The 17,100-nt window shown below is 37.3% G+C and overlaps 1 protein-coding gene across 1 annotated transcript in view; it reads left to right on the top strand.

Moving 5' to 3' along the window:
* LOC139745193 (LETM1 domain-containing protein 1-like) overlaps positions 1-12,994 on the top strand; it is a 59,667-nt gene extending 46,673 nt beyond the window's left edge. Inside the window, exons 2-9 of the mRNA XM_071655600.1 lie at positions 5,203-5,405; positions 5,973-6,088; positions 6,668-6,750; positions 7,537-7,729; positions 9,028-9,123; positions 9,993-10,148; positions 11,427-11,523; positions 12,891-12,994. Coding sequence (XP_071511701.1) covers positions 5,203-5,405; positions 5,973-6,088; positions 6,668-6,750; positions 7,537-7,729; positions 9,028-9,123; positions 9,993-10,148; positions 11,427-11,523; positions 12,891-12,994 — 1,048 coding nt within the window. The remainder of the gene's footprint in view (positions 1-5,202; positions 5,406-5,972; positions 6,089-6,667; positions 6,751-7,536; positions 7,730-9,027; positions 9,124-9,992; positions 10,149-11,426; positions 11,524-12,890) is intronic.
* Positions 12,995-17,100: the final 4,106 nt, after the last annotated feature.

The raw sequence follows: 17,100 nt of genomic DNA on the forward strand, positions 1-17,100 counted from the left end.
CAATTCCAGTGGTCGAGGATCAAACTCTCTGAAGTCTGATGGATCCCTCTTGGGTGTAAGTTAAAAGAAACCAAGGGTGAGAGCAGGAAACGAATATTCTCCCACCTCAGATCTTGTCACTGTTTCAGTAAGGCTTTCGAGTCAAGCAGATAATAATTCAGCACTGTAAAATTCCTATCAAGGAAAAGTTGCTGATCTCGGTCGGAGCAAACGATTCGCTGTTATATTCTAAAATAATCCAAGTTCCAATCACAAGCCCAGACTGGAGCGGAAACGAACATATATCACCCCGTCCAGGTGGTGTATTATGATAGGCGAGTTAAATTCCTCAAATATGACGAATGCTCTTTTCGGGATTCGCCGCCTCTCACAATAGAAAACAAAGTTGAGTTGTTGACAAAGGCAAACGAACAAATCCCCACGATAAACGAGTCAGGACGCACAATGGGTTTTCGCAGGTATCATGCCCCAGCGTAAAGTGGAAACAACTCACCGGGAGCTTAGCACGTACTCGAGCGGCGAGCCTCGGGGCTTTTAGAGCAAGTGGCGAACGTGGAGCTCTCCACTCACGTCCCTCCCATCCACAGTAGAGAGAGCACCTATTGAGATTTTTCAGCGGTGCGCGTCGAACCTTTCAGAGTGAACGTTAGGCTACAATTCTAATCCTCATGTAGATAAAATCAGCAAATATTGAAGGGACTACTGATGCTAGCGATACTGATATATGCTGGCAGCAGTGCCAAAATCATTTTTGGGAGAGCTCAACAGATCATGTGAAACGTTACCTCACCTTCCTCTCCCTTTAGAGAAAATGCCATATTAGTAGCAAGACGATCGAGATAAGAACGGCTTGTTTGTCAGACTATTTTCTCACGCGCGTTGCTGAAGCGTCTTTACGATGCTCTCCCGTGCAACCCAATAAAACGCTTCCTCTTCAACGCTGAATACAATTTTTTCTAGCTCTGAAAACCACGATCGTAAAAAAGTACAATCATTCACGACTCTTTCTCTCTCCCCAGTTTTATCACGTCTCTTGAGCAAATGCTCTCAAAAGACAATTACAGCCCCAGTTTTATGACTGTCCGCGAAGCTGCGTTGGTACGGCAGAAAAAAAAAAGCAATTTGCTCACGATCAAAATTGTCGTGGTATTGATGCTCCGATCTGCCGCGCGGGCATGAAGAATTCTCAAATACTGAGTATCGCCTGCGACGTTCTCGTCAAAAGATAGCCCTCAGATAGCAAAATTACTTCCATGAATGCAATATTGTGACCCTATGGTAAACACCAAACACAGTATTGCACAGAGCGATACCAATTTCAGTCAATCGCTTGATTGTATACGGTCCTACTTGGTATACTGTTTTGTCAAAACGAAATCAACGATAAAGAGGAAGAACACAATAAATGGCCAACATTGTCGCGGATTTTTTCCCTGCTTGAAAGATTTACCTATCTTGAAACATGGTAGTGACGATAAGGCGAAAGATTTGCGCAAATTAGTAGGGTCTGAATGGAGGAAGCAGACTATATGAAAACTATGAACCTGTGTGATGCTCGTCTTCTATGGAGAGGCCAGACATTTTCATGGTACAGGACATAGGATATACTAACTTTTTAGAAATTATACAGAAATATTTGATAAGATAGTCATCATCTTGAATAATCTAGAAAGTCAAGAAAAGATGATTATATTAAATTTTAAAGGTATAACGGAGATGAGAAGTATCCCCCCACACAAACACACAAATGAATAAGATTTACACATACGGGTCTTTATTCTACCGATTTGAAAGAAGTATTTGAAAGAAATATATACCCCTGACAACCTGTTTTCCTATCCCTTAGGGAAACGTTATTTAAAATACGCTAGATATACTCGCGCCAGTTCGAGGACCAGTAGTGGGAATTCCATCACAATCACATAACCAAGACATTGTTTTTTCTGAAAAAAAAGAAGAAATCTTTATGAGGAGATACTACTAGTACGTCCTTTATAAGATCGAGATCAAACAAGACCAACTACAGGCCTGTTATTTTTATTTTGTAAGTAAAACAAGAGAAAGAGATAAACTGAAAAAGGGAGAGAGAAACAAAAAGACAGACAAACAGACAAACAAACAAACAGACAGAGAGCAGTACACATTTGCATTATTGTTGATCCTAAATGGTAACCAAAAAGTGGGAAATATACCTAAGTTCAAATATATATGAGCAAAGGCCAACATCACATCTTATTTACAACAACAACAGCAACAACAACAACAACAACAACAACAACAACAACAACAACAAAGACTGACAGACAGACAGAAGTGCAATAAACTCTCTTCAGAGAGAACATGAGAAGTTCTCGCCATGAAAATCCAATTCTACTTTCTAGTAGGGTTTTCCACTTCGTTTGTTTGTATTCAACTGAATTACTGCAGCTGTATTAGTCCCGTGTTAACATTGTTGACATGCTCATGGAATTAAAAAAAGACCAAAAAAAAAAAAAAAAAAGACGAGGAATGGGGCGCCATCTGCAGTTTGATACCTTATAGTTTGGAACAGCAATTTGGTCACGCCCACGGCACATCAATCCCTATGTTCACGCACACTTTTAATTTTGCGCCGATATGAGACCCTGTAATTTACGAAGATTAGTTCATGCTCCTCATTAAGGTTTGTGCCATAAAAGTAATGATGAAATGATAATGAAAATTATTTCATTAATACCTCAGTAGCTGTTATTCTCCCTGTTAACGGTCATTTTATTAAATAAAACATTACAAATTTGTGCACTGGCGTACATAACTGGTGATATAAGGCAATTGACTTGTTCTTGTTGAATTGATTTAAAAAAAAATGAATAGTGTGTGTAAACTTGCGGAAGACTTGTGAGGTCCTGATGTTAAAATCTAGATTATGTGACATAGTTTGTTCGATAGCGCCGATAGTGCATGTTAAATTTCAAAGTGTCAAAATTTCACACAGCTCTCATGTATTTGGTTGATTTGACATTGTCATTAATATATTGTATATTACTTAATTAGTTTCATACTCTATCAACCTCATTTGAAAGAGGAAATTATACTTTATCATACATATAACTCACAGAATATACCATACCTAACATATAAGATTACACAATGTTGTCCAAAATCAACTTTTATTGTTCGACTGACTTCTTCTTTTAAGTGTCGATATCAAGATTATCATTATTACTGTTATTATGTCATTATCATCATCGTTAATTTGATTGCTATTGCTGTGTTACTGACAATGCAAATAGGATTTTTGTTGGATTGTTTGGAAATGTTTCACTTTGCTCGTTTCTTCCTCCGTTTGTCCAAGGAGGTACTAGGCGAGCTCGCCTACTATCTCCCGATTATCTATTCATCTATCTATCTATCTATCTATCTATCTATCTATCTATCTATCTATCTATCTATCTATCTATCTATCTATCTATCTATCTATCTATCTATCTATCTATCTATCTATCTATCTATCTATCTGTCTGTCTATCCACTATGGTAAAATAATATTCTTATCTTATAGACTTGTACCTATTACATCCACTATCTCCAGTACACGTATTTTTCCAATCTCGAATCTCATCGCATTGAACTTGTTTTCGCCGTTCGCGGCGCCCTATCGCAATCAAAACTCACATCCATCATGGCCGCGCCCTGCAGGACTGCTTCTGCTCAGATTTACCGTTTGTTTAAAGGCTGTTATCGTTATCCAGTGCGATATAAAGCAACATCATGTATACTTTCCAGAAGGGGAGGATATCAGAAACTCCAAATTCGACAGTGAGTGGGTTTAGAACTTGTGCTTTAGCGCTGATTGACTTGAGCAGATTGGCCTAAAATCCAAACAAACAGTGTGGTCCCACTTACCAATATTTGTGAAGTGTATTGTAACAATGTGGTTGATAACGGTTGTTGTCGAGAAGAATAGGTCTAGAATTAGGCCTACTTCTGACGTTAGCCATACCCTACGAAAGTGAAAGGCCCAAAGGGCAACGGTCTAACAGGCACACATCTGTACAGGTGCAGAGAAGTCTAGTTTTAATTTTGTTTTTACTTCTTTCAGCCCAGTTCTGCTTGAAAGATCTCGATGACTGAGCTGAGCTGAGACTATGAGAGTGAGAGCCTGCTGAGGCGTAAAATTATGACTGAGGAGGCTGAGCCTACCTAGAGTCCCGAGGGCCAGTAGACAGTAGTGGCAGCTCAGTGATAGTAGATAGCATTTCTAGGTCTACCAAGGATGCACTTGGCCACGGCCTCTTTGGGCAACACGTTTATTTTTTTAAAAATGCATCATATTTTATTGTCAGTTCACTTGATACTGGCTCTGCACTGGGCCACTGGAAATGGGAATCTCGATCTACACAATACTTAGTAATTTATTACTATGATTAATCAGGGCTAGTGACAAATACTTATCAAATTAGTTACTAGGGGTTCTATATGCAGGGAATGTAGATCCTATTCTTGGTTTAAACTTACCAATGTAACAACTGGTATTGTCAAGCAAAGTAACAATTAGTATTGTCAAGCAAATTCTGCATTCATAGGAAAAAAAATGAGATTAAAGTGTGGTAAGCCTTAAAAACAAAAACCAAATGAACAATCACAACAAAAATACGCAAAAGTGGGGGATTTTCAACCCTCAGAATTTGAGACAATACAAATACAATGCATTTTATATTCAGAATATGCCCAAATAACATATTTTGTATGCACCAGATTGCACAATTTACAGGGCTCTTCAATATGGTAAAGCTTCTTACTGTGGGAGGGGAACACCCTCTCCGTCATCTTCCACTGCGGTGTTTTTCATTTTCTCCCCCCCCCCCCCCCCCCCCCCCCCCCCCATTTTTTTTTTTTTGTGGTCTCGTAAAACAGGCGAGGAAGAGAGAGAGAGAGAGAGAGAGAGAGAGAGAGAGAGAGAGAGAGAGAGTTGCATGGGAGGTAAGCTAGAAATCTGATGATGTAGCAAGTACGTAATCCCTTTATTGTCTACAATATAAAATCACAGCAGATGCTTTTTACCATGCATACAGCAATGGATGAAATCTGTATGAAATACAGCACATGTTCCAGCAGCCTTTGTATGTTCACCAGTTTATTTGCTGTGCATTGGTATTGGTACATGTAGTAACTTTTGGGCTTCCAAGACTTTATATCCTTTTTGTAAACATTCATCATCAGACTCCTTTCACAATCAAGACTGCTGAGTACATCATGCAGAAGGTTTAAAACACCAGATGACTCGGTGACTTCACTGGGGAAAGACAAATCACCAAAGCCTGGAATCTTAAAGAGGGCAGCTATAAAGACCCACCACGCCACCATTTGGCTTCTAAACCGGATCTCACCAAAGGCCAGAGTTTTCTATGAACGTTTCATTGATGGTGAGTAGTGCATTCCACTATGGTAAAAAATTTGGGTGTTTTTGTTGCCAGTATTGTTTTCCTTTTTTGGTTGAGCTCCATAGTCCTGTCTGCATTGAGGGATCAATTTTTACTGGTATCTTTTCTCTTTTCACCAATATTCACAAACTACCAGAGATTCTGGAGCTGGAATAGGCGAATGTTAATGGACTGGCCCTCCTGTACAAAATCATATTATCAGCAAATTTTGAATACAAGCGGGCTCATTATAGATTGATGTGACAACTTATCTTTTGTGTCACTGTTCATAAGCTTGTTGCAGAGCAATATTTTTACCATTGCATCTTTTGATATGGACAACTCGAATATAAAATCAGTCAATGAGCGATTGAAATGAGATAAGCCAACAATTAATGTTTCACATCTTTTTTTTTTCAAAGCTTGGAGGCAGAATGATGTAGGATTGACATTTTAGAACAAGTATTCCCTGTTGCCACATTAGGATTTTACGATCTGATTTTATCCCAAAAACTATTGCATGCGTACTTTGCTACTATGAATTAACTGCATTGTGTTTATCCTCCAAAGGTGCTACAAGCTTCATGCAAGACTTCCGTTATGTCTACTCACTGAACAAGAGATTAAAAAACAAAGAGTTTTCTCTGGAAGATCTCAGTTGGGAGGACCTGTACAAGAAGCTGCAGGTATGTTAAAGTAACCCATGAAAGAAAAGAAATAATTCTAAGTCACTGTTTCCGTGATGGACAGCTTCATTCATGAATAGGTAAAGAACATCAACAAAGTGTGCCAGCTGTATGGCTTCATAATGACCTTGAATGGCCTTTTGGTACAATATTACAATATTAGATAGAGATAGCATATTTTGGGTTCACCCAAATGCATTAAACTTTGTGTCAAGTTTTTGTGTCAAATTTTAACTCTGTGTAGCAAAACAAAGCTGCTGAAAACTGCTTATCCAATAGTGGCGAGCCAATGGAGTAAAATGGAGTCAAAAGGGGCCTGAGCTTTCGATCCTAGCAGGATCTTCGTCAGAGGCAAAATGACAAACAGGCAGGGAAAGCAGTCACATATAAGGACTTCACTTCAAGTTTTAACTCCTTGTAAAACCGGGCCCTGGTGTATTTTATAGTTGTTGTGTATACCTTAGCTACATAAGATAGAACTGTTTTTCATTTTGAATATGAACTTTTCATTTATTTAAGTGAATGTGTTTTTTGTTTGTTTTCATATGAATGGTCTTCGGCACTCTTTCTCCATGACAGATGAAGCAAGATGTTGCGAAGGTTCTACCAGTCCTCGTCATAGTCAACATCCCATTCGTCTACTATGTTACTCTTCCAATTGTGTAAGTCATGGCATTGAGTAGACGTTCTATCAGCATTTGGAGTACAAGGGACTGTGACTGTGTTGACTCTGTACACCTGCAGTGCTCCTGAAGTTCTTTGTATTCCTGTGTCCTGTCCATTTTTTCCATTGATTCGTGTTTCCTAAGACAAAAACAAACAAACAAACAAACAAACAAACAAACAAACAAACAAAATGCAATGTGACTTTCAGCCAAACCCTACCCATGTATGTGTGAGAAGTTTTTTTTTTTTTTTTTTTGTTTTTTGTTTTAATGGTTTTCTATACACATTCATTTTATTAGTTCACTGATGGGAGCTTAGAGACAATTAACTCAATCATCCCTATAATCTGAATTTTGTTGTTGTCTATCAGTAAGTAAATGGAAGGAACAAGGGTGGTATTTGTATTAAAGTGCCTTTATTGACAGGATGAAAGTTGTGGAGTCATATTTCTAGAACAGATTCTATTGTGTGTACACATTCAATATGTTGGGGGGGGGGGGGGGAAGGGTGATACTTCATGTCATGAAGAAACAACAGTAGTGTGTAGTTCTGCAGTAGTTATAGATTCATATATGGTATGTATGTGTACTGATAGGGTTAGTAATGATATCATTGGCCAGAACAGTTTGTCATTAACAACAAGATAGATATTTCAATGGGATATTTTAATGAGTTGAAGTGATAATTTCTATTGCCTGAATGGTTTTCTCCGGTTTTCACAAAAGAATTATTCTCGCATAGATTAGACCAGTATCAACCATTCCTCTTTACATTTCAAATAGACTATACTTCCAGCGCATTTTCCTCTCCGACCACTTCATCACGGCTGAGGATGTAGCGAGCAACCACGGGGAGCACCACAAGAGGAGACGTGTCCTTTACCCTCAGATAATGAAGGCTCTCAGGAGAAGAGTGCTCAGAGCACCGACCTCGGAACAGACCAAGTCTCTAGCAGAGAGGATCAGTGAGTCTCAGGTTAGCAAACTCCTCTCCACCAAGTATCATCATTATTAGAAGTTAGAATATCTACCTTAAAAGGGATGGGATTGTTTTGGTTGAGATAAGAAGTTAAGATTAAAGATTGAAACTTTGTGCGAGGTAGTGAGAAACCACTTATAGAATACAAAAGTGCAAACAATTCTATGAAGAATTCAAAGCTCATTTGATGAAAATTGGTTTTGAAATGGCTGAGATATCCCAAAACAAATTAAAATATAGAATTCTATGCTCTTTCATATTTCATAAGAGGTTTTTCATTATTTCACAAAAAATGTTGGAAACTTGAAGCCCCATCTCAACCAAACTATACCATCCCTTTAAATGGCAAAAGGAGAAAGAGTGACACATTACACTGGTTCTGAATTATTGCTCATTTTGATCTACTCACACCTCGTCAGACTTGAGGTTGCATAATGCTTGTTAGATATTTATTGCTTCTTTTATTGCTTTTTTATTTTTGTACAAGGATTGGCCACATACTTATTATTTTATGCAAATGGTACTATGTTATAGATTTTACAGTTTTGCAAAAAATTGCACATTGATTTGTTCGTTTATTTGGGCAACGTTGAAAATAGAAGAATACTACATGCACAGTATGTTTGTGACGAAATGATCCAATGTTGGTCATTATCACCAAAAAAGAGAAGACAAACTCAGTGATATTGGTAGCTTACATGGGTTTTTTTTTTTTAATGTGTTACTATTGGTATATTTTTCTTGCCAGTAGTTTGTATTCCTCAATACACTGCAATAAAATGTCTGGGCCCTGTTTTATGAAGAGTTAAAATTGATTATATAGTTGATTTCAACTGTAAGTCTATGACAGCCTGTGTGGTAAGGAAATTTAAAATCGATTTTATCTTTTGATAAAACGGGGCCCTGTTCTATCTTGTTTACTTCAAACGACATATTTGAATATATACTTTTTGTAGAGATATAGTACCCTGGTACCTTTTTCTGTGCAGGGTTCCTTTTCTTTTTCTTTTATTGTGCTCATTGGAAACTTGCTGTTATGATCATTAGCACTGCCAAATGGACCAGAGAGAAGCTACTATGATAATATAGCATTGAACGTTATGATTACATTGTATCAAATTTCTTGTTATATAATAAGGTATTGAACATTCTGTGATCATGTTTTATTTCACCAAAATTATTAAAAAGTGTTATTCATATGTGTATGCATTATACTGCTCTTGCTGCTAATCTTAGCAAGAGTAGCAGTTGACATTTATATAGTTTTTTTACCTTGAACTTTTCTGTATGTGTAGCTAGAGAAGAGCCCATTCACGGCTGATGACCTCTTGTCTCATCGCGACATCTTCAGTCGCCAAGCAGCTCTTTCTTCGCTCTCAAGAAATCATCTGGTGAGTGGCAGCTGATCTGTGTCCTCTTGACATCTTTCTGCTGCTGCATACAGCTGTACATGCACCTTGTGTAGACAATATGTGCAGCGAGTCTAACTTTTTGCAGAGCAGGACTTTTTGACAATTTCGTGAGCAGTTAAATTTGCAATTGTGGAGTAGAGAAATTGACAGAGAAATCAATATCATTCACTCATTTTCAGGAATCCAGATTAGCTGTCCTGTATCAAAAAAAGAAAAAAGAAGAAGAATGCTATAAACCTACATTAAAGCATTGAGAATTGCCTGTACAACAATGTATTCATAAAAAGATTTCAAGATCATTTGAATTAAGTAGACATTCACGGTACTTGTACTAGTTTAAATATGCTATGTAAACAACTAAAGCTCATTCGGGATCAGAGTTAATATTTTCACAGGGTTGCATACTAGCCATTTTTTTTTACACTTGTCTGACCTGTCTGTTTGGACCAGTAGGTCCCCAGTTTTTCCATTTTTTGCTGGTAAATTCCTGAAAAAGTTACTGGTCAGACAGTGATTTTTACTGGTCCTGGACCGTCGGACCAGTGCCAGTGTTCAGTGTTGATTTTCATGTGTGGTTGATTTGTGGATATCACCCAACTTGCTTGTTTGCACAAAAATTAAAACACCTCGAAAGATACGGCATACATCATATTCCCACTATGGGTAACATTTACTGGTAAGCTGTTCCCTATGTAATCATTATGATGGCAAGGTATCTTAGCAACGAGTGTCATTGCTGCAGTCTGCATGTAACAGCTTCGAAGGATGCTGATAGATCTGAAGTCGACCGGAGAGACTCTAACATCTTACTTTCTATACTATCTTGTGTTTTTTTTCCTTCCTCCCAGAAATACCTGTGTAAATTGCATGCTCAGTGGATCCTCTTTGCACCCAATGTGACCCTGAGGAAGAGACTGTCTACTCATGCCTTGATGATCTCACTCATGGACAGAGCAGTACTAAAATCAGGACTGGACCACGTAGAGGACCTGGATCTCAGGAAGGTTAGCCTGCTCTCTCTCCTTTTCTCTCTCTCTCTCTCTATGAGAGTGTATGTTTATGAGTACAGCTGTGCTTGTGTGTTTGTTTGCGTGTGAACGCACGTGTGTTTGTGTGTGTGTGTGTGTACGATTATGTGCATTAACTCTTTACGTGCCATACTCGCACACCCAACTCAGTCGAAGGCGTGCCAAGTCCTCATATTCTGCTTAAACGCACAAACCCGCCCAAACAGATCGATAAGTCGCCAAATGTCACAGTACATTGAAAGTGTTTCTGACGATTCCAATCCTGTCGCATGTAGCTTGCATTTTATGTGGTGATTGACTTTCAAGCAGTGTATCCTAGTGGATTTGCTAGTAAATCCTAAGTTTCTGTCACTGTTTTATTTTTGCAAAAGTCATGGCTGTACAATAGTGTAGGTAATAGTCATTTTAAATAAAACCAACAATCATAGGTTTGTCACAAAATTTACATTGAAGCAAAGCGTAACAGTTTCTCTTCAACTTTACTCACTATGTGTCCAGCTTAACAGAAATCTATAGAAGTAACATAGGTTTGGAAAACCAAATGTTCTCTCAAAGCATGATTACGTTAGTGTCTCAGAATAATGTGGCACACAGGGGATTTACACCATGGCACATAAAGAGTTAAACCATTGTGTACAGGTGTGTCTGTTTGTGTGTGTATGCATGCATGTCAGTTCAGTTGTGTTGTATGTGTTTGTGTTTACGTATATTATATAATTATGTGTGTGCACATAATTTGGTGGTGTGTGGTACTATGTGTGTGTAAATGTGTGTGCGCAAATATTGTGTTTGTGTAGGAATATGTCTGTATGTATTATGTCCCTTTATGTGTGGATTAGTTAGTGAATGTGTACCAAAGTATGTTTCTGTGTATGAGTGTATTTTTTTATAGTCTGTTATGATGATGCAAATATTCAAGCAGGGAGATTTCCTTTATGTAGAAGTTGTTGAAACCACACCTTGAGATTGTTTGAAATCTGTACACTCCAGTTTGTTTTTACCACAATTAAGATATTCCAGTTAGGAAAAAAAAAAAAACCAGAAAAAAAAACTGTGATTCTTGTCCTGTGTCATGCATCATTGTTGGCCATACCATCTGTAAATGTTTTTAATGTGTGCAGTTAATCTGTGTTAACTGACAAGCTACGAGTATGGTACTCACTGGAAATTCTCACAAATTCTGTCAACAATGCAAGCAGAGTGTACATGTGTTTTGTAACAATTTTTTCTCTTATTCCCTCCCTTCATTCAAAGCTGTGCAACCAGCGAGGTTTCAACCCTGTTGGCTCCGAGAGACAAGACCTTGTGAAGTGGCTGACTGAATGGGGGCAAATCTCTACACAAATAACAGGTCATAAGCTTCTGTCAATTTTATAAATCAATTTATGTATTTATTTGGTAAATTAAAGAAGAAGAAGAAGAAGAAGGAGAAAAAGAGACATCAACTGGACCTGTTTGCAGTTTATGCTGATGTAAAATATATGTACACGTATGTCCATATTCTTGTGAGAGGATCAGTTGATTCCTCAATCTGTTTTCTCTCTTCCTCTTAAAACACAAGCAAATGGAAATTGGCAATGGCTTGACACAATCATCATTGAATGGGTAATAATAATAATAATAATAATAATAATAATAATAATAATAATAATAATAGTGATAATAATAATGATAATAATAATAATAATATAATGATAATAATAATAATGATAATAATAATGATAATGATAATAATAATAATAATAATAATAATAATAATAATAAATAATCATAATCATAATCATAATCATAATCACAATCACAATCATAATCATAATCATAATCATAATCATAATCATAATCATAATCATAATCATAATCATAATCATAATCATAATCATAATCATAATCATAATCATAATCATAAAGTGTTTCCACTGCTCTACCAGAGGGCCCTGCCTTATTATTACCCTAGCGTTGCCAGGTACCCATTTATACACCTGGGTCGAGAGGGACATGGTGGGTAAAAACATCTTGTCCAAGACGTAAGCACTGGGCGGGAATCGAACTCGGATCCTCCGATCAGAAGTCAGGAGACTTATCCACTATATCACTGTGCCCCCACAAAAAAGTAGAAGGGTAGAAGTCTTAATATAAGATTACACTGCTCAAATATGTGACCAGTTATCACATGATATTGATAAGAGTTAAAGACATTATCAAGGCAGAGAAACTGGAAAATGAGATGTAAATGCTGAAAAATAAGACTTCATCTTATTTCCTTGACTTCCTGTCCAAATTCAAAGCCTAAGAACGTCTTGAAATTAAAAAAAATTATCGAATTTCTTAAAACATGCTACTATGCCATATTGTTTTCAAATGCCTATTAATGTGGCATTTGATTTCATTGTGTTATCTTTGTGATAATTGGTAATTATTTACGTCTGAGTCCCATGGGTCACAATCATTATGAGCTCTATTACCTCTCCTTGCAAATAAGGTGTGATCTGAAAGTGTGTTCATGCCTAGTTATATTAATGCACAGCATACCTTCTTTTTTTTTCTTCCGAACAGGCCACTCAACCCAAAGGGGTAAACAAGTCATTTTCTGTAAAATACGATCAATTTGTCTAGACCCATGAGAAATAGTGTGAAATTTACAGATTCCATCATGAAGTAGAGGTTTGTTCGACTAGACACATCTAGGAACTAAAGGGTTGATATTCATTTTGAATCCAGATGAGGAGAAGTCTCTTCTACTCCACGCCAGCATCCTCCTAGTAACCGGACGACCTCACCAGGGAGATGCCTCGGGAATGAAGCCCGCCACCGAGGCTGCCTAGATGCTGGGAATTCCCCGCGTGGACATGATACCGACAGACCTCAACGTTTACATTGTGCAACTTCTGCCTTTTATGCTGTCCAAACCAGCAAATTCATGATGTGGACTTGTAGACTCGGAGAGCAAATGATGGACTAATAGTACATGGAGAGCAAATGATGGACACATTGACTATGGTAATCCTTAACACGATGCCTTTGAAAGTGCTGTGCAGTACTGCATTTATTTAGGGATAGAGATATGATGACATAGTTCTAGAAATCAGCAATTGCTCAGGAAGGAGATAGAGAGATTTAAAAAAAAGAACAACATAGACATGGTAATCTCAGTTCTCGGCATTGTGACTGCCGTTGGATAGAATACTGATATTAATTTTCATCTGGGTGGATACTGTAGTGAAAATGGCATATTTTGACTGAGAACTAAATGTATGCTTTACCTAGAAACCTCTGCACCATCTTCGCAAGTGACTGAGGTAGTCCAGTGCTGTTGTTGGCCCTCTTTTGTCCTTCTGTAAATGCCAATATTTTTGCTTGATTGATATTTCCTGCTGAGGGACTAAACCCCCCCCCCCCAAAAAAAAAAAAAACAAACAAACAAACAAACAAAACAACAACCAAACAGCCGGTTCATGAATTTGCACTATGAAATTGCAGAGATACCTACTCGTATGTTTTAATCAAGCTCAGAGAAAAACACACCCCAGAATATCATTTGACATTTCCTTGTGTAAAGATTGAAGTGTTGCCCGATCCAACAACAACAAAACATTTTTCCTTTTTAATATAGAAAATATCTAGCTCTGGTAAGATATGCATTCATGATTTAGTGTGCTTGTTTTCCTTCAGACATGGAGTGAAGGGGTTCATAAATACATAGGTTTTCATTTTGGGATGTGTATGTTTTTCCTAAATACTAAGGGCCTGGTACTGGTAATGTAAGTTCTCAATAATGTCTTTTAGGAAATAAATTCCATAGTAAGTCCCATCCAGTCAAATAAATCCTATAGCAGTCACTGGAAGTTAATTCCTTTAGTGTTACAAGGAAGGATAAGTACGACACCTGAAGAATCTAGGGAATGTTAGAGGAGAATACTGTATATGCCATACTTTAGCGAGTCTAATTTTTCATGAATCGGGAATTCACAACAGTTTCGCAGTGGTCAAATTCACAATCATGGGGTTCAGTAATGAACAGAGAAATGTACGCGTGAACATAGCATTCATGTATTTGTGTGTGTTTTTTAATTCGCGAATAGCGAACCAACTCATGAAATTCTCAAAAATAAAAACCACGTGAAATACAATGTGTGCAGCATATGCAGTAGTCAATGGACACATTATGTGGAGCACTGCATCTATTCATTCCTACTGGTAGGTACATGTAGTAAGGAGCGGGATGTTGATGATCCTTCGTATCAATCTTACTCGTGTAACAAAATTCTGTGTTCCGACAAAGTGAGTGGACTCTTGAGGTGATAGTGAGATGGTTTCGAATTATTCCTTTAAAATTCATGTTCAGGTGATAGAAACATATTACAATCATTTGTTCCATAATTACAGTAATTAATCCATGTCAATCCTAGTGGACTACCTCTTTCCTATGGCAAACCTGGGGGGTGTTTCACAAAGCTGTTCTTAAAGTTAAGAAGGACTTCAGAATGACTGGTGATCAATTCTTATGTGCTATACTTATCAGAATCTCAATAATTCAACACAAGAACTGATCACCAGTCGTTCTTAGGTCCTTCTTAACTTTAAGAACAGCTTTGTGAAACACCACCCTGGACTGAAAATGCGACAGTGGCAGGCAAGATGTTTAATGGCATTGCATACTATGCGAGCTGAAATTTTTATGGTGGTTGCTAATTTCGTCAATTTTGCGAATTGCCTTTGAACTGTGAAATTTACAACATGTGAATATAAAAACGTGAGTACAACAATGCACAAAAATGTAATTAAAAGAAAATATCAAGCAATGCCAGCGCTTGGTAACGAGCAACTAATATGTAACTACTGTAGGTCTATGATAAAGCAATACCTCATAGGGCATAACAGTGTGTGAGTACAGTACTTCAACTGCAGAACACACGACAGCACTTGTTACTGGGAATCATTGAGTAAAAACATTCAGTGCTGGTATTGCTGCTTGTTACTCATTTTTATTTCTTGTGTGAAAGGTGAAGTAAAGATTACTAGACCCTCGCAACCACGAAATTAACAACATACAACACAGTGGGACAAGTAGCTATTCGCAAAAACATATCTGTTCAGGAAGATTTTAGCTCATACATGTAAGTATTTTTAAATTTTCACCATAGGCAGGGCTTGCTCCACATTAGCGGTGGCCTGATGGCTCAGCAGGGCCACTAAAAATTGGTGTGAGGCCACTGAAATTTATCTTTTGGTGGCCTCATTAGGCAAGTAAGGCTAAAAATGGATTGTTCCTTTTGCTTTTAATTAAGGCCACTACATATCTTTTTTTTTTTTGGCTACTGAAATTTCAAATTTAAAGATTTTAGTGGCCCAAATGGGCCACAATACAAAAAAGTTAATGTCCAGCCCTGTCATAGTTAACCATTTTTTGAAGGGGTGTTAAAGGGGAAATCCAGTCCAAATATAAGTTAGTCTTGTAAGAAAGAGTAAAATATTACGAGTCCAACAATAAAATTTTGATCAAAATTCGGTGAAAAATAAGGAAGATACAGTATGACATTATGAAGTTTTGCTAATTTTTCAGGAAACGGTTTTTGAACTGTCAATATTAATAAGCAAATGGCAAAGTGAGGATGTGATCCCCTCACAACTTGCCGTATAGTTTGTACATAAAATCTTGAAATTTCCAGTTTTTCTTTCAAAAGCAATTACGCCCGAGGCTCAAATTCTGGTACATCTAACTGATCACTATTCTGAAGTTATTCAATCAGGAATAACATCATGCTTCAGACTGCAGTGACAGAAACACTGAATTTTTGTCATTTTATGTACACGATCAATGGAAAATTGTGAGGTTATGACATAGTTAGCTCACTCATTTGCATATTCATGTCCACTGTTCAAGAACTGTTTTGCAGAAATTAGCAAAACTTCAAAGTGTCATAACTTCCTTATTTTTCGTCCGATTTTAGTCAAATTTTTACCATTGACCTTGTAAGATTTTACTCTTTTTATCAGACTGACTTATATTTGGACTGAATTTTCCCCTTTAATAGCTGAAGAGATCTTGCAGGCCCATTGCCTTATTGCATTATGTGCAATTTCCATTGAATGTGTTCATCAGTATTCGTTGAATGGTTCACAGACTGAAAAAAAAAAAAATTTAGAAAGACATGGTGAATACAGCCTTCACTGAACATCATGTGTCTATTCAATGTGCATGTGTTGCCTTCTTTTTAAATTGTTTAAGTGCATCTTCGTATGAGTAGATTTTGCAAATTTATCTTCTATCTTTCTGTGTAGGCCTGCTTTTAGAAGCATCTGTTTTGGTTAAACCACAGGTATGTATGTGTGAATACAAACTGCACAAACTTTGTCAGTGTTCAGATTGTGAAGTGTTGTCTGATGAAACATTGTTATGGTGTATTATTTTGTTTCCTTGTTTATACATGTTTAGAATTTATAATGATTGTGGTATTGTCATAAATTGGAACTAAAAACATGGCTAGTGCTGCACTCATGGCTAAATGATGCAAGTGCTTTCTGACTTCTAGTATAATAAAGTGCAACTACATGTATACTAAAGCTTCTGTGTCTCATGGTTGGTACCTTCTTCTACAGTTCTCCGATGAACATGCACAAATTAATTGTAATGTAATTAACAGTGATGTAGCTGTACAGTGGATGGAGTGTGCAGTTGCAGTGAACTGTGATGATTTTATAACCATTGTTTAATACAGGATGCTCACATTACAACCAGCACATTATTATGAAATTTTGTCACAACCAAATAAAAAATGATTATCATCGAAGTGTATGGTGCAACATTCCCTTCAGTGATTAGGAAATTTCTACACAACAGGAGAAAACTGCTGGTTATGAGGACTTTGTTATGATGCGAGTCAAATGTAGGGGATAATAAATCCTCTTTAACCTACTGTAGTGTTCCTTT

This window comes from Diadema antillarum, unplaced genomic scaffold (assembly GCF_040938485.1).
Source record: "Diadema antillarum isolate AM-2024a unplaced genomic scaffold, OU_Dant_1.0 seq00001239_RagTag, whole genome shotgun sequence".
NCBI lineage: Eukaryota > Metazoa > Echinodermata > Echinoidea > Diadematoida > Diadematidae > Diadema > Diadema antillarum.